The sequence below is a fragment of the Thermobia domestica genome, chromosome 6 (assembly GCF_964235325.1).
Source record: "Thermobia domestica chromosome 6, izTheDome1.hap1.1, whole genome shotgun sequence".
Classification (NCBI taxonomy): Eukaryota; Metazoa; Arthropoda; class Insecta; order Zygentoma; family Lepismatidae; genus Thermobia; species Thermobia domestica.
The window spans coordinates 68,146,185-68,171,507 of record NC_137459.1 but is presented as its reverse complement, the minus strand read 5'-3'; the positions used below and the strand labels follow the sequence as shown (position 1 = coordinate 68,171,507).

At 36.5% G+C, this 25,323-nt stretch overlaps 1 protein-coding gene across 1 annotated transcript in view; it reads right to left on the bottom strand.

Moving 5' to 3' along the window:
• The window catches only part of LOC145688043 (prolyl 3-hydroxylase 2-like), a 162,230-nt gene that overhangs the window by 99,209 nt on the left and 37,698 nt on the right, over window positions 1–25,323 (bottom strand). Inside the window, exons 2-3 of the mRNA XM_081761741.1 lie at window positions 13,102–13,245; window positions 4,263–4,443 (exon numbers count right to left, since the gene is read on the bottom strand). Coding sequence (XP_081617867.1) covers window positions 4,263–4,443; window positions 13,102–13,245 — 325 coding nt within the window. The remainder of the gene's footprint in view (window positions 1–4,262; window positions 4,444–13,101; window positions 13,246–25,323) is intronic.

Genomic DNA, 25,323 nt, shown 5'->3' with positions numbered 1-25,323 from the left:
GACCCTCTAGGATTTCTGCCACCAGTGACGTTGATACCAAAATTGCTACTTCAAGAAAGCTGGGAAGATAACAACTGTGGGACACACCAGAAATTTCCAGGAAATTCGACAGGTGGTATAAAGAATTGGCGATGTCGGCCGAAATAAAGATTCCTAGACAGTTTGCACAAGATGTTACGAGAAGTTCTTGGACGTTACATGTTTTTTGTGATTCTAGTAAAAATGCATATGCATCTGTCGTGTTTTTTGAGAAGTGAATGCAATGGAGAAGTTAATGTGCAGTTGTTATTCAGCAAAGCACGTGTTGCGCCATTGAAAAAGACGACTATTCCGCGTTTAGAATTAATGGCCTGTTGTATCGGAGTTAGATTTGCGGTGTCTTTAATTGAGAGTTTAAATTTAGACATTCCTGTATTCTATTGGACAGTTTCTTTGGTGGCACTTTACTGGATAAAAAATGATGAACCTTGGGGAGTGTTTGTAATGAATAGAGTAAACGAAATTCGAGCTCTCTCCGATGTAAAGTGTTTGAGACATGTACCAGGAAATTTGAACGCAGCTGACCTACCCTCAAAAGGCTGCAATGCTGCAGCGTTACTGAAGAGTAAATCGTGGGAAGGACCTAACTGGTTACGGCAGACGAAAGAATTCTGGCCGAAAACTGATATAAATTCAAATGAGCTTGAAGTAAATAATGAAAAACGGAAAACAGTTGGTTCATTAAGTCTTGTTTTTTATGCAATATTTTTCAAATTATGAGAAGTTAATACGTATGGTTGTATGGATCTTTCGTTTTATCAATAATTGTCGTTCAAAGGAAAGTGAAAGGTTAACGGGTGAGATATTGGTATTTGAAATAGAATAAGCTGAGAAGGTTATAATGCGAACTATTCAGAAAGAATGTTTTGTTAGTGAACCAGATCGTTTGAAACAATTGTGTACTTTTGTTGATGGTGAAGTTTTGATTAGGTTAAAGACTAAAATTGCACGTAGACTCTATGAAGATGATTTTCGGAGTCCTATTGTATTACCATCTGAGCATGAAGTTGTGAAGATGTTGATATTGAAGGAACATTTGAAATCCTCTCATACTGGAGTTCAAGTATTTTGACAAAGTTGCGTGAAAGGTTTTGGATTCTTCGTGGGAGAAAAACTAAAAGTTCTGTTGTTCGACGATGTGTTAAATGTAAAAGGTACAATGCAAAAAAAAAAAAAAAAAAAAAATTAATGTTATACCAGCTTCCTTACCAGAAGACAGAGTTAAAGATGCATTAGTTTTTGAAATAACCGGAGTGGATTTAGCTGGGCCTCTCTTCCTTCAAGATGGGAAGATATGTTGGATTGTCTTGTTTACTTGTGCCGTTTATCGTGCAGTGCATTTAGAACTGGTACTGTCTTTATCAACCTCTAGTTTTTTGTCAGCTTTTAGGAGATTTATTGATAGGCTCGGAAGGCCGAAAGTCATTTATTCTGATAATGGAACGAATTTTGTCGGTGCAGACACTCTCTTTAAGTTAATCGACTGGGAACAAATTTCTTTGTACTCATCAGTAGAAAGAATTTAGTGGAAATTCATTCCACCTACCGCTGCCTGGTGGGAGCGAATTATACAAATGATCAAGAAGCTTATTCGTAAAACGTTGGGCAGAGCGTCTTTAAGTTATGAAGAATTGAGTGCAGTGTTTGTAACATAGAAGCAGTTATCAATGCACGTCCGTTGACCTATTTTTCAGAAGATTCAAACGATCTCCCACCCATTACTCCAGCTATGTTTTTACAAGATAATTTGGAGATAGAAGTACCTGATCTAGATCATACAGAGACCGTTGATAAGTCAAAAATATTTCGAAGATTGCAGCACATAAGAACACAATTGAGAGATAGATTTCGTAGTGAGTATTTAAGCCAGTTAGTACTGAAGCAAACCGGAAAGAAAACTTGTCGAGAAATAAAAGAAGGAGACGTTGTACTCGTTGGAAGTGACAATAAGAAAAGACTAGACTGCCCTTTAGGAAAAGTTGCAAAGGTGTTCCCTGGGAAGGATGACGTTGTAAGAGAAGCTAGGATTAAGACTGAGAGTGGAGAAATTATAAGACCTGTTCAGCGGTTGTACCCCTTAGAAGTGAGTTTTGTTCAAACCGAAGAGGGTGTTGTGCAAGTGAAAGATGAAAAGGAATGTCCGTCTAAAAGCTTCAATTTAGGTAAAGTTGAAGAAAAGGGTGAACGTGTTGTCACAACAAGAAAGGGTCGAAAGGTGAAGATACCTGTACGGTACTTAGTGTGATTTTGTTTTGATTTATTTGTCATAAATCAAAAGGTGGAAGGATGGGGAGTTTTGTATCTGGCAACATTGTGAAAAGTTTAAAAACATTTGACTGTAATGATCCGTAGTAGTTCTGCAGAAGGTAAAGAAAGGGAAAAATCATTGTACCGGTAATATTTGTAATTTTGACGACATTCAGTCAATTTGTATGGTTTTGGTCTCGTTTGTGGAATTATATAGTAATGTGTGACGTTTGATAAAAAAATAGACAAAGGATAGAAAGTTGTGTTTTAATTCTTAAACACAAATTGCTTTTATAGACTGTTACAATAAATTTCCATATACAAAACCGATCGACCTTTACTGAAGTACACCGAAATTGACTGCTGATCAAGTTCTTGCAATCTATGGAGACTGTCAGTATTGACACATACACCAAAGCCATGAAGAACATCCGTCGTACATTATAGAACAAGATTGCTGACAAATCTATGAGCCCTGTTTTCGATATTTGATCTTGCACTGGGAGATTTTTATATATTGAGTTCACTAAGCAATAAATGTTCTTGGATGAATATTCTCAACGAAAGATCCAACTACTTTCGCAATTTTTTTCGATAACTATTAAACATTTACTTGCATTCTTGTATCATTGTCACCTCTGGTGCTAGGGGTCCCGGGTTCGATCCCAGCCCCCGCCAAGTGAACTTTGTGGTGGACAAACACCGTGTGTGTGGGTTTTCTCAGGGTTCTCCCGTTTCCTCCCACTTTCTTCATTCCACCATTTCATTCATTACTCATCATCACCGTCTCCTTTAGCCTAACCGGCATAACCGTGGGACGTAAAACTCAAAGATTTCTTGTATCATTGTTTCTGTTGCCCGTTTCCAAAAAGGTTCTCTTGTCCATTTTACACAATTGTCAGCACGTTTTTATTATTATTATAATTTTTACACCTGAAAATAAGCAAAATATCTTATGTAAAACGTAAAGTGGTATCTCAACGTATCAAATGGAATAAATCAGCCGAAATTAGATATTAACAAATCAAAAACCAGGAAAAAAAACACTCAAAAATAAAATAAAATAAAATAAAATAAAATAAAAATAAAAATAAAAATAAAAATAAAAATAAAAATAAAAATAAAAATAAAAATAAAAAATAAAAATAAAAAGGACAAGAGTTGTTTTTGAATTGAGCGACTCATTTGACTGATCTAAATATTTTCGGCACCGGAATTGTTTTAAAAGATCATGTTGTCTCGATATTACAATCTATAGTGATCGCAAGTTGTGAAACTTTACCTAGATCTACCGATCTCACCACCAAATAGAACGCGGGACTGTTTCGATTGTTAACCCCTATTAATGAAATTTTGCCAGTGTCGTCTCTCGCGCTACATGGAGAATAAAATCTCCTGATGGCATAGCGTTGTCGAATGTCCGCTAAGTTTTATTTTGTCAATTGTTTTATATTTTATTTGTTGTTATTTTTATCGTTTAATACGAATAACTGTTAGCAGTTACAATTATTTGCAGAGATGTTACTTTCTGTCACTCTTTCGCCATGTTTACAAAGGTTGGCAACATTGTTGGTGAACTTCTGTTATTTGACGTTTTCTCTAGTGTGTGTTCGGGATGTAGCTCCACGAATTACACCAAAATCTTTCGATGTATATGTTCATTTACATCAATCTTTCATTTGCAAAATCTTTTGAGTTCAAACTTCACGAGTCTTTGCGGTCACTATAGTAACACAAAAAGTTTGCTCCCGGTCGAGATATCCCGATCGAGAAGAGATTAATGTGTAGATCCGAGGACCTGTCTGTTGCAGGTTCGAACGCCGATTATGGCCTTTGTGTTAAGCGTTATACTTTTGAAATTCATTACAGTATTATCTTTTAATTCTGATCGTCTTTTTTCCTTTCTTTTTTTTTAACCATAAAGGGCAGAACTTGGAGACATAAAATACAATACAATGCAAAGAACTTCCTCTTACTCGCAACAGATGAAGTGAAGTCTGGAAGCCATCCTTGGTCAAAAGGTTTTTCGCAATACACTCTACATTCTTCTTCAGTCTTCAAATAATCTTCAAGAGATTCTTCAATAAAATTGATAACAGCCTTGTAATCTTCACGGCTATAGGCATCAGATCCATGTACGTAAAGAGAAACATAGTTCTGAAAAAAAAAAAAAAAAAAAAAAAAAACAGAGAAATAAATAAATATATACCCACAGGTTTAGATACCTGAACATTCACAGATACAAAATATACAAGTAAGTTGCTTTCTCTGATCTTATTAACATTAATCACTACAGCTAACAATGCAATTCTGTCAGCTAATGGAGGGAGATTATTGAAGATGGTTGCTTTTTCAACAGCGAGCTCCTATATATTTATGATATCTTAAGTTATGTCCAGTACTTTAATTATTTTTCATTGTCAGTTGCACGAGCCGAACCACCTGATTTGAGCACTGCAAAACGACCGCTTTGACCTCATCATCGTCGTCGTAGTGCTGACCACCCAGATGGTTCTTCAAATGCAGGAACAAACGGTAGTCACTATGCGTTAGACCGGGACTGTACGAAGAGTGTTCAAGTTGTTCCCAGCCAAATGATGCGATGAGATTTTGAGTTGCGGGGTTTGGACGGGCATTGTCATGAAGCAAAACGATCCCCTTACTCAGCATACCATGCATTTTGTTTTGGATTGAACGGTGCAGTTTTTGTAAGATCTCACAGTACGTCGTACAATTTATTGTCACCACGAGACAAAAAAAAAAAACAAAAAAAAAAGCAACCTCCTTGCTGTCCCAAAACATAGTACACATGTACATTCCATTTCCTGTACATGATTTCTGGGGTGAAATGGTTTTCCTACACTTCTATCTTTGGTGATGTTGAAAGCTGCCATTCCATGGATTGTTGTTTCGATTCCATGTTTCGTCGCCTGTGATAATTGTGCTTAAACATAATCACCCTTGTCATTGTACTGCTCAGGAAAATCAACGCACTGGCTAAACGTTTGGTTTTGTGCACCTCAGTCAACATTTTCGGCTCCCAGCGTGAGCACAACTTTCGATAATTTAAGCACTGAGTCACAGTTTCATAGAGAACACTTCTTGAAACTTAAGGAAACTTATCAGATAACGACGAAATCGTAAACCGTCTGTTCTCTTTCATTTTTACTCAACTTTCTGCAGCTAGTCTTCATTGATGAAAGGTGGTCACCCACTTAGTTCCTCCTCATGAACATTTGTGCGGCCACCTTTAATAGCTCTAACCCATTTCCGTACCATTCCACCACTTATATCTTTTCCATACACTTCACTAAACTGGCGATGAATTTCAGCCGGTTTCACCCCCTTAGCACCAAGAAAACGAATCACAGCACGAATTTTATGGTCGGCAGGATTCTCAATCGACGGACGCATTTTAACTATTCACAAACAAACGTAAACACAGTCGAGTGTTTCCGTAATGGTTGTGGCTTACCAACACACGTAGATATACAGCGCCCATTTACGGGATGCCGATCGCAGCGCTGCAGCAGCCGAATTTGAAAACATACTTAAAAAACCTACCTCGTAGCTTACAACACTGGGGTTCATTTACCTTCTGTTAAGTATTGTGTCATTATTCTCGTTTCTCTATTTACACAAAAATAAACAACTTTCTCGGAGTCTCTGTTTAGAGTAATAGAATCACAATTATCACACCGATAAAATCGTTCTTTTATTATACGTTTTCAAATGAAAAGATTTTTAACAATCAAAATTAAACGAACGGCTTTGTTCGTTTCAATAACCCAAATTTTATTTACTATACTAGGGTGAATGGTGATCTCAGTAATTAAAAGTAATAATTCCCTTTACCTCAAGGTATAGGAAATAGGAATTAATAATTTAGTAGTTATACCGAGTGCATCAAAAGTCCGGGGCCATAAGCTACCCTTGTAGTTGGTTTCCAGAACGCACCCATGGGTTCGGACTCCCCAAAATACTTCCTAACTCAACATACATTTATAGACTTTGTTTAAAAAAAAAAAAACAAAAACAAAAAAAAACTATACTTGTTTAGCAGAGAAATGACGGATGTAGCATAAATATTTTATTTTATGCTTCACCGGTACTCTTTATCTTCTAAAAAAATACAATCGAGTTCTTATCATTTTTTTTTAAATATAAGTGAAAGTATTTTACAATTACTTATCGGGTACAGAGTAATAGCGGTTCGATACTACATAGACGTAGTAGCTTTTAGTATTGGATCACCCTTCCCAACAAAAAATTTGTGGGTACGCGCCTGGTGGTTTTCAATCTAAAATAGTATTTTTTTTTCTAATTGCACCAGGCGTTCGGGCTTCACACTGGTAAAGCGCCCTATGTGAAAAAAAACAAAAAACGTTGTCAGTTCAACAGGATGTTCACTAGGGCCGTCATCAACAATACTGCATTGTTATAAAACAGATTTGGGGTTTTGTGGGTCGCTTTACGTAAGTTCCTCGTGTCATTCTTGCGTCCCTTACAATTCGTTCGAACAGATTGCTGAATTGGAAATGTTACTCTCTCATAGGGCCCTTATATGTATAGTGGGGTTGCAAAAATACATAATTTCAGATTGAAAACTATCTATTTCCAACAACTTTCCTCTCTTTCCATTTGCTCGTATCTTTACTCGTAACGGAGTGGCCTATGACCCCGAACTTTTAATACACCCGATATATATATTTACATATATATGTAGCTACCTTTTGGTAAGTCTAAATTGTATCTTAAGTACGAGACAAGACGAGAGAAGGTACCTAGTACAGTATATAGTAACTGATTAAAATGCTAGGTTTATATATTTGTCTCCAAAGAAAAGTTTGTCTCCAATCCTTTCGACAATGAGATCTTGAAAACCAGGGACGTAGGGAGAGTTCTGAGTTTGGGGAGGCATATTTGCAAATGACATTTTATATATATATATATATATATATATATATATATATATATATATATATATATATATATATATATATATATATATATAGATAGATAGATAGATAGATAGATAGATAGATATAGATACATATATATAGATATAGATAGATAGATACATATATATAGATAGGTAGATAGTGTGTTTCAAAGCAACACCGACAACGTTTGGGAGGTAATTCCTGACGCCAAGATAGGACAAAAAGTATAGACCAACCTGGGTGCGCAAATGCTTCCTTTATAGGCACCCGAAAACAATATTAAAAAAAAAAAAAAAAAAAAAAACTGTAAAGGTCCATAGCTCCGAAACTATGAGACCTACCACAGTCGGGTCAAGACTTCACTTAGAAACTAATATGTGCCCTATCCAAGTTTCACAATCCTCCGGTACTTCCACAACAATTTTTGTAGAGGTAGTTGGTGAGTACTTCAAGTTATATGTAAGTTGCCAAACTCCCTCTATGTAAGTTGTTTCGTGAGTACCTGAGGATTCTGAAACATGTACTTTTGGATAGTGAAATACTACCCGATAGTGTATCTCTTCGGAATACTAACGGAAACCAGAAAACCTTTCATAATACTATTATCTCGCTTTTCTCTGCTCTTTGGTTGATTAAAACATTCTACATCATTTTGTGTGTCATACTCCAATGCTTCAGTATAGAGACCCAATGAATTTTCTTCTCTTCTAAGTTCTTTTATGGCTCCAACAACCGAACAAATAGGTAGCTGGGCTTCTGCTAGGATAATATCTTCTCCTTGTAGAAAATTATTCAGGCCACTAATAATTCCCATAATCTTGCTAAAAACAATCAAGCATGAAACAGTTGCGAATGATTTTAGTTTGTTCGCAATACAATCAGCTTCAGTAGTCTTCTTAGCATCCTTACCCTCTAATGCAGAGATTATAGCTCCATAATTCTTTTTCACAGCGTTCAGTGAACAAATACCAGTATGTGAAGACCAACGAATGTCTGAAAGACCAGGTATACTGGATTAATCCAAACCTAACGCTGTCTGATCTTGCTTTATCGTCTATAAGCTTTTACACAGAGAAATAATTATGTAAAGTCTGCAATAAATAAAAGAAAGGTAGTTGCTTTTCAAACGAACACACTTTTACAATTATTAAATATTATTAAATTTAACTGGTGCACAATGCAATGGATATACAGTGCGAGGGGATGAGACTTCCGAAATAACTTTTGCACACCACCTATGTGGCCTCTCATAACGCTCGCCTCATCGTAAGCTTGCCCAATGCATTTTGAGTCCTCATTAACACATACATAAGCCAAAGTTTCGATAATTGTTTTCGATATGTATTCAGCATTTATCTCAAATTTCAAAAAGTGCTCTACCGTTTTAGAATTTTTCACATATCTCACGCAAACACTAAGTTGTTCAGAAACACTAATATATCGTGTTTCATTAACTATAACACTGAACTTCCCAGCGGCATTCAGTTCACTTACAATGACACTGATGATTTCCTCACCGCAGCATAAGATATCTTCATTTTGAATTTCTGGGGACAAATAAGTGGTATTCCCTGGCGCTGCATATTCTTTAAAAACAAAAGGGTCAAAACGTCGTAACAACTCGAATATTTGCTAGAAATTCTCTTTATTTAAACTGTTGTCATCTTCATCTTTGCCTCGTAAAACCAATCCCTGTCGAACTAAATGGATCACAATCGCCACTATACGTTTTAAGCACTCACGACTGGCAGTTTTTACTTTTCTAGATGCGTGGTTTTGTAGATAAAAAATCTCTCCAGTTTCTTTGGACCTCTGAAAACAAGTTATTCACATGAATGTTTTGTTGTGAGGTACTAGCAACTTCCTTAGCTTCTTCCTTATCAACAGTGTCAGAATGAATATTTTCCTCAGCAACAACATGCACCTTATCAGGTTCGCTGCAGGTACTCGTCAAGTGTTTCTCAGTTTTTCCATGTGAAATAAAAAATCCTGATTTTATAAACCTCTCCATATTTAACTTAATTTCAAGAACACATACATAGCAAACTTAACACTGCGCACTCCACATTCAGTAAGAAAATAGACTCTTTCCCGCTCAGCCTGTTGCCAGCGCCTATACATACTGTATAGGGGCCTAAATAGTTTCTCATCTGTTTAGCCAGAATCGTTGTTAAACATAATAAATATACGAAAGTAAATCTACACTCAATACCTTCTAGTAAAACAATTAAAATATAAAATACTATATTGCAAAACTCAGCAATGGGGGAGAGGGGTCCTCGTAGCCTTTGAGTCGAATCGACCTTTCAGTTTTGTTTTAGTTGGTTATAGAAAGTGCATTCGTTCAGATTTTTAGCCCTTAGCATCTCAAGGTGACTATAAGGCTGGAATCACTCTAAGGGCTAGAAGAACCCCCAAATGTTAACGAAAATGACGCCCAGGCCCCAAAGTTACTGATCTTATACTCTTATTACCATTCACTTAACGTTTAAGAAATAGCCTATAAATGGATTTTTTTTTTAAAAAATAACCTTTTCTTAGAAGTACGAATCATTTCAGTTTACTGTGGATATTTTTTTTCATTTATTGTCGGATTTAAAAAAAAATAACCTAATTTTAAATAAATATTTGGGGGGCCAAGCCAAGATTTGGGGAGGCCGGTGCCCCCTTGTGCCCCCCCCTTAGCTACGTCCCTGTTGAAAACCACAAATGCTAGAAACGTGCCGTTTCCGCTGGTCGATTCAAAATTCTGTGTAGATTGTCCAGTTCTAATCGATTTTTTTTAAATTGCGGCCGTTATTTCTTTATTACACTTTTTAGGGATACACTGGAAGTGTTGAATTAAAAAAAAAATCATATCCTACGAGTTATACATTCCAACACCGCATTGTTGTACATCGGGATTGCATATCTATCAGGTGTTTGTTTCATAGCCAAATGATAATGAAAAACTAAGGATAACCATTTCTCCAGTCTAAGATGAATCTTTATTGTTTGGAGTGTTTTTGCCCAATGAATACCATATGTTACTGACATTATAATTAATTGTGTGTGTGTAATGTATTTGCTTATTACATACTGGATCCAAGAAGAAAGAAAACACTGATCATATATGAATTAGAAACTTTAATTGGAAGTAGGCTCAATCTTGCAAACGGTGCGAGAAAATGAAATGAAATCTTTGAGTTTTACGTCCCACGGTTATGCCGGTTAGGCTAAAGGAGACGGTGATGATGAGTAATGAATGAAGATGGTGGAATGAAGAAAGTGGGAAGAAACGGGAGAACCCCGAGAAAACCCACGCACACGGTGTTTGTCCACCACAAAATTCACTTGGCGGGAGCTGGGATTGAACCCGGGACCCCAAGCACCAGAGGTGAACGCTCTACCACTGAGCCACCGCCGCCCTAAAAACGGTACGAGATATTAACAAAACAATCGAAAAAATCTCTCCTTTATGGTATTCCTTGCCGAATTTTATCAAGACGCCTTTCACTTGTGTCTGTAAAGGGACAGGCACAAATGTGAGGAATGACAAGGAAGTTCATGCTCATATGTGAATGATGCGCTGTGTAGAGATCGCAGGTTCACCTAGTTGTATTGTAAAATGTTTCCATTTCATAAAAGATTTTTCTTAGATGATGTCCATTTCTCCGTCTCTCATATCATCGATAGTTTACAATCAAGAATTCCACTTTAGAGCTCAACATTCACGGAAAGGACAAAATTATATTTACAGCTGCTGAATAAAAAGAAATATTTCATTAGATATTACTGTCTAAGCAGCAAGAGCTCATCACGGCGATGAAAGGCTACTTTTATGTCTCAAGTGCAGAAAAAAAGAGCTGAGTAATTTTCTAACTATGGAAAAGCCAGAATTATTAGTTAAAACATAAAAGTTATATATTGTAAGCACAGTTGAACTATGTTGACGCCAGCAATTATTGGCCTTGTGGAACCAAATCGTATTGAAAGAATTGTCTTGAATCTTGAGCTTCATTTAATGGGACATCACAAGTAAATGTCAGGTGTTCATTATTCGACATTGTGACAAAAAAAAAAAAAAAAATACTTATTAAGGATGAAACTGAATTCCAACAAACTAGAATGCCAAAACAAAATAAAAAAAAAAAACTTTTAAGAGTACATTTACTATCTTGTGTGTGTGTGTGTGTGTGTTGAGAGGAAAGAGCCAAAAATAAAATTACCTCCAATGGGGAAATATCACCCTTAAGATAAGTGTAAAGGTTCGACTATTACCAGTAGATGGCGGCACATTTCTTCTACCTTTCAAATGTATTTTGTAAGGAACGACCGTGGTCACAATAATTCAGTCAAACTCAAGAGAGAAGGATATTCGGACTTTGTCCAAAGACAACTTGGATATATATTCAGAGGACAATTCGAGCCAATTTTAATTTGTTGGGAGCATTTAATTTTACTCTTCAGGAACATGCTCCCAACAATGAAACTCTGTCAACAATGAAAGAAACAAGATTTTAAAAAATCCACAGGCAATTTTCCAATCATTGGTTCAATTTGCTTTGATTTTGACTGAATAGCACCCCTCCTACCAGAATGCATTGGAAAGATACAGAAAATATGCTGCTATCTGTTGGTGATTAGAGTTACTTTAAACGCAGTTCCTTCACGTATGTTTCTTCTATACAGTATACGAAATTATTTTATGATAATCCTCTCAATGAACAGCTACGTTTTAAAGATAATCTATGAATTTAATAATGACATGTCTTAGCAACGGAACTAGAATCAGAATATCATTGTATTTCCATATGTTAAAGAATGTATTTGAAAAACTCTATATATGCCATGATAAAAACAAACCAAGCATAACATATTTAAGCACATACACCGGGAACATAAAAATTTCGAGGCCATAGACCAACTCCGTCATAAGTGTAGATAAAAGAAAATGGAAAGAGAGGATTTTTTTCCAATCCCACCAGTTGTTTGGTCTTCATACTGGTACGGCACTCTATGTAAAATGAAAATGCAATATTTCCAGTTTAGCACTGTGTTGGAACGGAACGCAAGGACACGGAAAAATACCCCTAGTAGCAAAGACAACTTACGAACCGCTTGCTGTAAGCTTGTGTTGCAAGTCTGCCAAACTTGCATCCGGCTCCATGCCGCAAGATGGATTCCAGTAACGAAGTTACATGAAGGCAACCTTGAATTCAGTGTTCCATTCAAGCTTGACGCATGTATTTTACAAGTAATGTCAATAGCCAATGAACGGCCAGTGATCCTATGAGGCTCAGCAAAGGGTCTAAAGCATCGCTTGCAAATACAACAAAAAGCCGATTGTATGAAAGCACACGTTGAAAGTGCAAGCGTAGAAAGCCAAAAGCCAAGCACGCGCCAACTGCTACTAGGGATTATGGGGAACGTGGACATTGTTATGTGAAGAAACCTATAATTTTGGATCCGTTTCCAACAATGCTGTATTGTTGGTATGGTGAGAGTGCAATTAAACAACCTGATGAACTAGAAATGTTACTTTTTTTCATTTAACATAGTGTGCCTTATGACTATGAAGTTTAAAAGACCGTGCGACTGGAAAGAGTCATTCCACCATTTTAAACTGAAAACTACCTATGTCGAACAGCTTTTCTCTCTTTCCATGTTTTCGTTTCTTTACTCATAATAGACTTGGCTTATGGTGCCGGACTCTTGATACACCCTAAACAACATATGCGTTTAAACCAATATAAGTGAAGAAAACAAAAACTTAAGTTACTTACTATAACAAATTCTACAGATTAAAAAAAAATAAATAAATAAACACTCATTAGCACAAATTAACGAACGTACTTAGCAGTACCTAAATGACAGAAATAGCCATACTTACTGGAGCTTCATGGTTCACTATTTCCTCCATGCTTACTTCTGGCAATGTCGAATAAAACTTTAAGTTTGACAGCATAACCTTATGGTTCGGATTTCCCACTAAATAGGTAAATGCAGCAGACGCAGCCTGTTGTAATTTATTTTTCTGTAATGAAAGTACAAAAATGAAATTTCATTTAGAAGGCACATTAATACTGATTGCAAGAAGTCAATTTTATATGAAGAACTTATGGTAGAAATTGCTGATACGGGACAGAATAATGTTCAATTGAAATACATACGGTTTTGAACGAATATTCAATATCCTTTTAAAAATACCTAATTATCACGTCAAAAGTATTCTTTATCGTCTATTTCTGATTACTCCTCTTCCTCCTCGACCTTCTTATTATATAAACATGGTTAGTGTACGTGCCTTTGGCACAGGAGACCCGTGTTTGATTCTCAGTGTGAGCCCATGTGGTTTCGATTACACGTTAAAACGCAGATCCACGTCTCACATAGCCTCGGCGTTGAATGGGGCGCTAAACTCCAAATAATTCTTTTCTTCCTCCTCTTTCAACTACTACTACTACTACTACTACTACCACCACTACTACTACTACTACTACTACTAATAATAATAATAATAATAATCAGGGCCCGGATCTTGTTGACAAGTCAACTTTTTACTGTTACGCATAGGACGAGGCGTGTTCAAATAAAAACGTTATCCGTCAACTCAAGGTTCTAAAGGTATATTTTTTTAGGGTCAACTTTTGGTCACTTTTTGAAGTTTTGAAGTTTTAGGTCATTTTTTAATATTTTAAGGTAACTTTCAGGTCACTTATGGTCTTTTTTAGTCTTTTTTCATCTACATATGGAAATTTTCAAATGTTTACAAATTCGAAAAATACAAAATAGTTTATCTCTTTTCCTGCTTTCTGACTATCCAGATGGAAAACTGCATTCCTAAAAACCTAATGAACACTAAGCTGTAGCTGGTTGACGAGGGGTAGGGGGTTGCTAGGTGGCCAAAGAGATGATTTTGGGTTGTTGACCACAAAGGATGTGATCACGTGAGTAACTAAAAATGAATTAGAAGACGTACAAAGATTTCAAACAGGGTTTTTTCTATTATTCTCGTGTATACAGTCTACACTTGCGAAATTCTATTCTTTAAGTGTGCTTCCTAGTTTCAATTCGGGAGTGAATTGGCACTTTATGTATAATATCATACAATGGACTGTAACTAACTGAAACAAAACTTTTGAAAATGAGTGACAAATGGTAATTAAAATCCAATAGATATTGAAAAAATGTCGGTTTAACAAAGTAAACTTTTTTTTAAAAAAACGCAAATTTTAAAGTCAATTTTTGTGAATTTTAGGGTCATTTTACAGAAATTTTAGTGTCATTTTATAGGTCACTTTTTAGAAAATTTTAGGTCAACAAGATCCGGGCCCTGATAATAATAATAGTAATAATAATAATAATAATAATAATAATAATAATAATAATAATAATAATAATAATAATAATAATAATTACTATTTTTTCTTCTTAACAAGACATGACACGCATGATTCATGATGCTACTTTTCTTCCTTGATATATGTTACAAACAATAAAAGCTAAACGAATTTCTAGTTGAAATGTCTCTATCATCCTAAGGAACTTAGAAATTTAAAGCTTATTGACAATACTTCAATATATTGTACGAAGTAACTTCAGAGAGTTTTCTTTTTGAATACGTTCATTTTACTTTATTTACTTATTTATTGAATTTAACGTTCAGGGATTATACACCGATGTTAAGGAGACGGCAATTACGAGATGGATGATAACAGTGGAATGAAACGGGGAAGGAAAGAAGTGGGAAGAAACGGGAAAGGCCTGAGAAAAGCCACGCACATGGTGTTTGTCCCACAAGGTTCACTTGGAGCGGGATTGGAACGAACCCGGACCCCACGCGCATCGTTGAATGCGAAGTTGAACGTTCTACCACTAAGCCATCACGGCCATTTATAAAATAATGGACGTTAAAATATTTTATATTACAATTATTTCAATGTAGTTTATTTTTTCCGGTAGCTACATGGTTTTATCAACATTTCTAAGGCTCATGCAATGAATTTATTACTCTTTTCAGCTGCTTCATGGCGTTGACTATACAATCTCCACAGAGAAGCTTGCGCTACTAACGCCCTTATGATTGGGCTTTGTTGACTTTCTAAAGCCATGTTCATGTCTCTGAAGGCGATATTTAAATCAAAATACTGTATCTGGTATTTGTAAACTGTTGAATGACAAATACCTTATTATTAACATGACCATTATTACCTTTTCACCCTAAAAATTGTATGATTTTACCACTTGGTCTGTACCAGTTGTCCACGAGATGAGACGAGACAAAAACAATTCTCGAGAGAAAACATTAGCCAAGACGAGAAATAATATTTTTTTGTCTCGTTTCGTAAATTTGTGCTTTATTTTTTTCTTAATTTCCCCTAGAAGTTATCAGAATTCTTCCGCGTCACAACAGGCATGCGAAGGGTTTGATATGATATGATTAACATTTAAAACATATTTATTATTGGAGTATATTGTGTAATGATTTGTGTATTTTCAAGCGTTGATATAAATGCTCTTATCATATTCGCAAATCTCTGGTTGCCAAATTATGGGTCATCGAAGTTGGCTTTGAGAGTTACTAAAAGTTTCGCAAAAATGCTATTTAGAACAAAAATATCTTGTAAATAGTGTGTGTACAACAAAACTCAGTGAAGGAGAATTTCTTCCGCAATAGGAAAACTTATCATAGTCTTATTTTATTAGTGACCAATATCATGCACTTTTAGAAACTACCTCGTATTTTATTAGGTTTACATCATCTATGAGATTTTGTCATTAAGAAATCGTACATTCACTTTTATAAGTACTGTAAAATGGATCCTGTCTTGCATCGTTTAGCCTAATCCTCATTTCGCCTAACCAATTACCTCACAGTTATGATACATACATGACAAGACTTGTGTCCGCCATTTTAGGTAAAATAAAGATCCTTGTTTTGCCTAAATCTTCGTTTCCCCTAAAATGACGGACAATAAAAAAATCGGAAATGAGGAAAATTACGATCTTCTTGATTTTCTCGAAGCTCAACTTTTAATTTGCTTTCTCGCCAATCGGAATGTGAAAATACACAATACAAACAATGTAGTATCACACCTATAAGCGGGCAATTACAAAAAAGAACAGCTATTGATGTAGCTTTAGCATATTTGCTACATGAATGAATGAAATATCACACATGAAAAGCGCCACACTCACTGAGGCCCCATTTGATGGCCTGTGGCGTCCCCATCTGTATTTTGAGCCAAAGTGAAACTTTTAATATTGGTGTTTACTTCATATGAATTAATCAGCCTGATCATGAAATTAAAATTTCCATTAGACCCCCGTAAGTATCCCATTTGAGGATGCCTGAAGTTTCAGTGTGAATGTTCATATAAAAAAATAATGTCACCTATATCTACAGTGTCCAATCAAAGTGAAATAACCTCAGCTGGAAAGAGAATGACCATCAACAACAACATCATGTAATGTAACCTTTGTTGTAGTGTCTCCCATAGGACATGAGAGGGGTGGGTCGGTTGGGGATAAGAAGTAGAGTAGTGGAAAACTGCAACATTTGAATAAAAAGTACATTTCATCCATGAAATGAAAGAAAATATATTGCAAACGGAAAGTAATTTACATGTAAGAAGTACAAGTATTTCAATGTGTGAAACAAATAAGGATGAAAGGAACATTATAGTACGTACTTCAGTTCTTGTCACTGTTTTCATTTATGACCACACAGATGTTGTCGTAATCGAATATTTTGCTTAATATTTGTGCTGATTTTGGGATCCTCGATAAATATTTCCCATAACTTAGGTAATAATGGCTGCAACATGGGAGCAGGAGCCAATTGTTCGCAAAACATTTGCACAGTCGCAACAATACCAAATGATACTTTTGTAACCAGTGGCGTAGCGATAGGGTAGTCAGGGTAGGCATTGCTTACGGTCGCAGGGTCTTTCGGTATATTGGAGGGCGCTCCAGATTTTTAATAAAAGAAGCAAATTATATAAATGGAGCCCCAAGTTTATGCGCGGTCTTCATTTTCGAACATGGCAAGAATAAAAATTCCTGCTCACTTCGCTCGAAGTTTATTACATTTGTGTATTAAATTATTGGCATTACTGTAAACTCGTCGAGGTTATAGCACTGTGTGATTAAGAAATTAATCCTCTTGTATTAATACGATATCAATTCTATATTATATGTTCTGAGCTTACTAACTTTAAATAAAATTCCCCTGCGCTACACGCTCTTAGCGATAATGACAAATTCTATGATCTATAAGATCTGGATTAAAACGAGCTAAAAAGTGTTGCCATGTTTATGAGTCACATCACAATTGCCAGATAGCGTGGCTACACAGAACCAAGGGTCGGGCAAACCAGGCAACTGTCCGGGGCACCAAGGTCAGGGGACGTCCAAACGAGGACCCAAAATAAATTTACGAACATATTTTCTATTACTGTAATGTAAAATATAAGCCAGGATTAGATATGGGAAAGGGGCGTCAAAAATACGCCTTTTCTTCATTTCCCACAGTTCGAAATTGTAGAAATCTTCCTTGGATTTTATTATATGGACGTACACTGTGTAGAAAATTAAGAAAATTTAATAATAAAGTCCCATTAAAAAATGAGATTGACATTAAGAAGTACAGAGGGTAAGGTCACGATGGAGCAGCAATAATGAGACGTAGTACTTCCGGCTTGCAAACCGGGTTCAAAAACATGCCAAGAATGCCATATATGTTCACTGCACAGCACATGATCTGAACCTCGTGTTATCCGAAGCTGCAGAAGTTAACATAGAAGCTGTTAATTTCTTTGCCATTCTACAAGATATATGTAACTGCTTTGGTAGCAGCGGGAAACGCCAGAAGGCTTTACAAGACTGTATTCCCAAAGATACATCCCCAGTAAATAAACACTGAAGAAACTCTCTCAAACACACTCAGATTCAAGTCATAATGCTGTGCTCGCACTAAGATAGAGGTATGCGGATGTTATGAAATGTACAGGGTTATTCAAAAAGAAAGAACAGATTTCAAACATTTATTTCTTCCAAACTACAAAAGATAGAAACATGATTCGATTTCGAACGTTACTTGATTAAGAAAAGTTTACAATTTAAACAGCCAGGATAGAAGTTCCAATCACGGCCGCATTGGCGCTGTTGTCTGTTGTTTGTCTGTAGTGAAATAGCGGCGTCACCACAGAAGAAGTATTTTGTGTGCTAGTGTGAAGTATTTTGGCAAAACTTAAGTCCATTGTTGCAGTTCAGCGAGCATTTTGCCGTTAATTTAATAAACAACCACCGCATCATAAGCAAATTTACGAGTGTCATCGAAAATTCGTAGAAGATCGTTGCATCTGCAAAGGGAAAAGCACGGGACGTCCACGCACATCGAACGAGAATGTAGAGCGTATTCGTACACTTTACGAAAGGAGCCCAAAGAAATCCACATCACGAGCAAGCAAAGAACTTAACATTCCTCAACCAACGGTATGGCGAGTTCTAAAACTTCGTCTGCACATGAAGCCATACAAACTGCAGTTATTGCAAGCATTGCATCCTGACGACCACAACAAAAGGTACGAATTTTGCATTAGCCACAGTTTTGACATTTGTCGTGTAACACACGGTGCTCATATTGAATGCACACCATAATTACTAACAATAAATTGTAAACTTTTCTTAATCAAGTAACGTTCGAATCATGTTTCTATCTTTTGTAGTTTGGAAGAAATAAATGTTTGAAATCTGTTCTTTATTTTTGAATAACCCTGTATTAATGTCATCTGCCTTACTTGAACAGAAAAAAAAAAACAACCGACTGAAGCAGCTCGTTATAAACGAAAAATGGAAAGGTTCGATTTCGTGGTAATGCTTAGGTTGCGGGGAAAAGTTCTAAGAATCATTAATGTTGTGTCAAAGAAGAAGCTGTAGAGCCCTAGTATTGCGTTTGTCAGTGTCAATGAAAACTGAAAAAAAAAAAAATGCTGTATAGTGGTGCATGATTTTAGAAAGAATTTGCTTTAAGTATTCGAGGAAGTCAGTGTTTGTGCGCACAAATTTGATGTTTTAGATAAGTTTTAAAGGAGAAAGTCAGTGCCGAAAATTTTTTTTGATGACTTGGCATAAACGCGATTTACTGACTCTGGCAAAGAATCCGAGATCAAAGTGCTATTGCGTATCCTCGATTCCGTAATAGTAAACATAAAGGTACACTTCGAAGAATGACGGAACTCTGTGAAAGATTTTCGTTCTTATGCCCGTCAATGTTATGAACCACTTCTAAAGAATGGGTCACCAAGCAGTCTTATGACTTTGCGCTTCTGTATTCAGACGATTTATCCAGTGACTTTCTACAAGAAGTGTTGACTTTTAGAGTCACTTTTCAAGACAAACTTTCAAATCTTTCAACCCATGAAGAGATTGTTCATTTTATTAACAAATCTGACCTCAGCTCAGCATTTCCAAATCTGATGGCTGCGCTTTGTTTATATGTAAGTTACAGTTACAGTTGCAACTGCTGAGCGATCATTCTCTAAGTTCAAATTAATCAAGAAATATCTTAGAAACAGTATGACCAAGGAACGTCTTTGAGGTGTGGTCATGCTGAGTATTGAGCAAAAAAGAGCTCATGAATTGGACATCTCTGATCTGGTAAAAGAATTTGCAGAAGGGAAAATGAGAAATAAATTTGTTTTGTATACAATTCGTAGATTTAAAAAAAAAACGAAAATAGAAAAAAATGCTGATAAGCGGTTTCACAAGGTTTATTATTTATTTTATAATTATGTAAAATCGCAACATACTATATATATATTCATTTGGAATCCTTATGGTAATACTGGTTGATACATTACTCTTTATTTACGTTACCACTGCAAAATAGTCCGAATTTTACATAAATAGGGGAGAGTGGGGTAAAAGCGGGAAGTCGGGTGCAAACCGGGCACCCCCCTTCTAGCCTCTGTATGCGCTGCGATCGTGCCGACAACGGACGAACTACGTTGCACCTTGACGAAGGAGCAGTGGCTATTACCAGAATGCAACAGACTCGCTGCTTCTGTTGCTGTAAAAAAAAATCAGTTTGAGTGGGCTTTGCTTACAATATTTGTAGAAAATTAGACGTATTCCTGTTCCTGCAAGAGTAAAGGTATGTAGCTGTTTTTGTACAACATTTAATTACCTTCAATATCATTCTAAGTAATTGTCTGTAGCGTTTTGTATAGTCAAATGACGCAATGTGTGATGAAAACTATACGTGCGGGGCAAAACCGAGTACTACCCGGTTTTGGCCCTTGGATTTTTAAAACATAGAAAGTCCATATAGGCCAAAATACTTTTATTTGACCATATTTGTTTACAATACAAAAGGTTACGAAACAAGATATATTAAACAATAATAGAAAATATTATTATTGTATATAAGCCTAATTATTATTGTAAAATATTCTTATTGTGTTATATTAATGTTTAATATCATACAATAATAATATTTCACAATAATAATCTTGCATTTTTTCCGCTCTTGTGAATTGGTGGGTTTGTTGGTTCCACTTTTAGGTTCTATGTCAGCACTGTGGATATATGAGACCCCTAACAGCACAATCATATAGCAGGCATATGCCTATCATGTTTCCTCAGGTACATGGGTATGTGTCCAGTATGTGCCTTATGTAACTCTGAGAGAGAAATCACATGGATGGCAAATGATAGTCACAGTATATGTCCGCCCCTCAGCACATGCCTGACATGCACCTGGGGAACGTGCCTAGTATGTTCCCCATGCCGTAAGCGTCAACGAACCTCAAAATTACACCCCCAAGATATGTTAAATCGCCTATATGCGTAAAACACTTTAAAAAAGCAAGTACCCGAGGTGGGCGCGAACCACCAACCTTTGGATTACAGCCGCGTACTCTACCGACTTGGCACGGAGGCGATGAAGATAATGTCGCTTGTAGAAGGATAAATTGTTGAGGACTTTTGAATTTTGCTAATCAGAATCCTTCTTTAACCGCATACGTTTGACGATAACCGTTTGGAATAAGATAAAATCTACTCGCCATGTAATTTTATAACAAAATAACAAGTGCCTATTTACTTTATTTCATGGTTCTTCCACATGCACTTTCAAATGATCGGCGACAGTTGCCATCAAATAAATTTGATGCGTTTGTTGCTTCTAGTACACAATCGCTTAGAAAAAGAAGCAGCAAATGCATCAAATGTGGGAGATGAATTTAGAACACCTAAATGTAGCATGCCTAGCACATCTTATGCTGTTAGAGTATCTAAAACAGTATGTTCTTAAAGGACGTACCTAGAAAATGACAGATATATGCCCCAAGTGACGACATAAAAACAAATGACTGTTAGAGTGCGAAACTGAGCCAGGTATATAAATGCTATATTTGTAGTACATAGTTGCAAATATCAATTCAATTAAGTGTAACAAGTACCTAAAACTGTATGTAGCTGAAGTACAAAAAATGAAGTGAAATCTTTGAGTTTTACGTTCCACGGTTGTGCCGGTTGGGCTAAAGGAGTCGGCGATGATGAGTAATGAATGAAACGGTGGAACGAAGAAAGTGGGAGGAAACGGGATAACCCCGAGAAAACCCACGCACATAGTGTTTGTCCACCACAAAGTTCACTTGGTGAGGGGTGGGATCGAACCCGGGACCCCAAGCACCAGAGGTAAACGCTCTACCACTGAGCCACCGCGGCCCCTTAGCTGAAGTACATACTTAGCACATGAATATCATATGTGCCAAGTGTCGGGTACCTAAAAAGTAGCTGGGACACCTAAATAGCACATGCCTAGTACATCCTGTCCTGTTAGGGACGGAGGTTCTACTGCTTAAAGTGACAACTCAGCCACTACTCGGGTTTGTATCCGAGGTGTGAAGCCCCCCAGCGGGATTTGAACCAAGAACGGAAGAAACCGCAGTGGAAGGTCCAAGGAATCCTCAAAGCCAGCGTCAAGACTCAACAAACAAGGAAGATTTAGCAGTAAGAGTCCCTAAAGGTCCTACATCAAGTGTTCCTATTGTGTCAACACTACCAAATCAACACTTTCTGAACCCGAACCTCTCAATTTACCCTGCTGTTCTAAGTCGTTGACGCCTAACTGTAAACATGTTCCCAAAGCATCATTCAGTATTTCACCCTCCGAACTGATGCCTCTCCCATACACTGAGAGAAAGACGCAGCCGAAAGAGGACAAGAGAAAATGAAAAACGGTCATTTTGGCGGGCTCCCCATACAAGCATCAACTTCAGACAGCATTAAAAGAAAAGAAAAAGAAAATGAAGGAAGGAAGAGCAAAGATGGAGAGAAGACAAATAAACGAATCAAAGAAAAGGCAACTTGTTAAAGATGCCAAAAAAGAACAACAGACAGAAAATAAGCATCCAAAAGAAGAGAAACCGAAGGAGCAAATGGGGAATGACTCCAGTGAAGAGGATGACACTACTGCGTGCATTTACTGCAATGAGCTTTACTTGGACTCCAAGGGTGGTGAGGGATGGATCCAATGCATCCAATGTCGTTGTTGGACCCATGAAAGCTGCTCTGGGTCCGAAGAGGAAGATTACTATTTTACTTGTGACTTGCGTCAATAGGCCTTCTATTAAAGCAAAAAAAGTAAAGGCAAAGACAATTAAATTTAACAGCTCATCAAGATGTGTTACTTTAGACTTATTCCTATATTTTACAACAATAGTTACCTTATGTCAAACAAACAAACAAGAAAGAAAAAAAAATTGTGGAAACCTTTAACATTATTATTTTCCCATAACAATACCATGTCTACCCGATTTTACCCCACTAGTGGGGCAATACCGAGCAAAATGGCTGCTTTTACAAAAACAGTACCTACAATTATAAAAATAATTAAATCACGTTTTTAATACTGTGGCTGCATTAACAGATAAGTAGTGTATACTTTTGCAAAATTTTGTTTCTTTGCGGTAAAAGCGGTGATTTTTGGAGGTCTTTAAGCCTTAGGGTCCCGGTTTTACCCCACTCTCCCCTATATTTTTAATGAAGAGGGCACTCTGTCCAGATTACTTTTAAACGACATACTACAACGATATAAAAAGAAAAACGGCCAATACCCTACCACTGATAATTTTCGGTTTATGGCCGTTTCTGCGCGTACGCGTAAGTTATACATGATCAAGAATGGTGACTATCCGATGGGTGAGGAGGGCGCCACTAGAGATTTTGTTTAGGGGCGCCAAAGGCCACTGTTACGCCACTGTTTGTAACCTTCTATATTTGGTTTTAGATGAAGCATTTGTATGTCTAGCTTTGAGATGTCTTGAATGCACTGTCTTTTTAAATATCTTGTCGTTACCTTTAACATACTGCATATTAATATCACCTCTTTCATCCAACATTTCAGCCAAATATCGTATTGAATGTTTATATTGGAAGGATCCACAAAACAATCCTTTCAAATATTTTTCGGTCATTCGAGGAAAATCCTAAGGATTCTGTGAATAAATAGATGTAAACAGAAGTTCTTTTGTTCGAAATTTCTTCTGTTCAACAAAGGCTGCAAAGGTATTTTCGTTTCCTGAAATTTTCGCAGATTTCGTGATTGCGGAGTCGTTTTCATTTGGTGTCACACGTATGGAGAATTTATTTTGTAGAGAATTAGCAATTCTATAATACGGGCCGATACTAGGTATCATTTCATTGTCAAATATTTCATCCAACAGGAGATACTTTTCTTTCAGCATTCCATGTGTAGCTTCCACTGCCCAACGAATTCTTGTAACAGATCTGTATCATTTGCTTCTTCAGTGGACAATTGTGATTTTTGCTTTTAAATGCAGGCATGGGAACATCATAATCTTCGTCTTCAATATAAGTTTTAAAGGGTCTTTGTTTTAATCCATTGACTACTAATTTACTAATATAAAACTAAAATTCTTATATAGATGGGAGTCTTGCCCCCAAGAAAATAGCAACAGACGCTCCTGGCTGTAAGTACTCCTTTTCTCGCGACAAATTCATACAATCACAAAAATTCATTGTTTCGTGTTTGTTTTACAGTGACAAGGGTGTTCATACCCAAATAAATTGTTAAATATCAACAGTTTCACTATATCCCGGGCGGCACAGGCCCTCAAATGGAGCCTCAGAAATCACCATCAGTGATTTCTCTTTAATTCACGTAGCAAATATGCAAAAACTACAGCAATAGCTTTTTTTTCAATTGTCCCCTTATAGGTGCGGTATTGTTGGTTTTGGCTAATTTTGACCATGGCGTATCCGAGATACAATTTTGAATATATATATATATATATATATATATATATATATATATATATATATATATATATATATATATATATATATATATATATATATATATATGTGTGTGTGTGTGTGTGTGTGTGTGTGTGATTGTGCGGTTTAAAACAACACCTAAAATTTATTTTTTCACAATTGTGCTCGCAGGCCATCATAGGTCATAAAGGGGCTCAAAATATTGAATCGAATTTTTTAGGGAGGGGAAATGGTCGGAGGAGCTGTTATTTTTTCAGAGAAAGCCCTTGTATACACTTATAAATACATCCAAGTTTGAACAAACTCGATCGAGCCATTCTTGAGAAATAAATTAATCCCAATTTTCGGATTTTGCGCCATTTCTCACAAACCAATTAGAGTTGAGGTTTGAAACGTGAGAGATTAATGTACCTTGGGGGTAGTTACCACCCACTTGTCGTCCCAAGATTCATCTGGGGCTATTTCGCTATACTTACCCACCAAGGGCGCCGATTTCTCTGTAAATTTGGGGGGCCCATTCAGATGCAGAAGGCATATATGAGAATTTTAAGACAAATTGCATTCAGATTATGCCAAATATTATATATTCTTAAAAACAATAAGGGGACCGACATGAGATTTGGGGGGCCCGGGCCCCCTCGGGCCACCCAGGATCGGCGCCCTTGTTACCCACCCATGCCCTTTACGTTTTACATTTATTTAGATTTGAAATATGTAATAACCTGTCATAGTACCATCTGAAAAAAAATATGTATACTTTATATTGGGCTGGCAGGAAACACGGTGGTGGAAAACACTCTGCTTT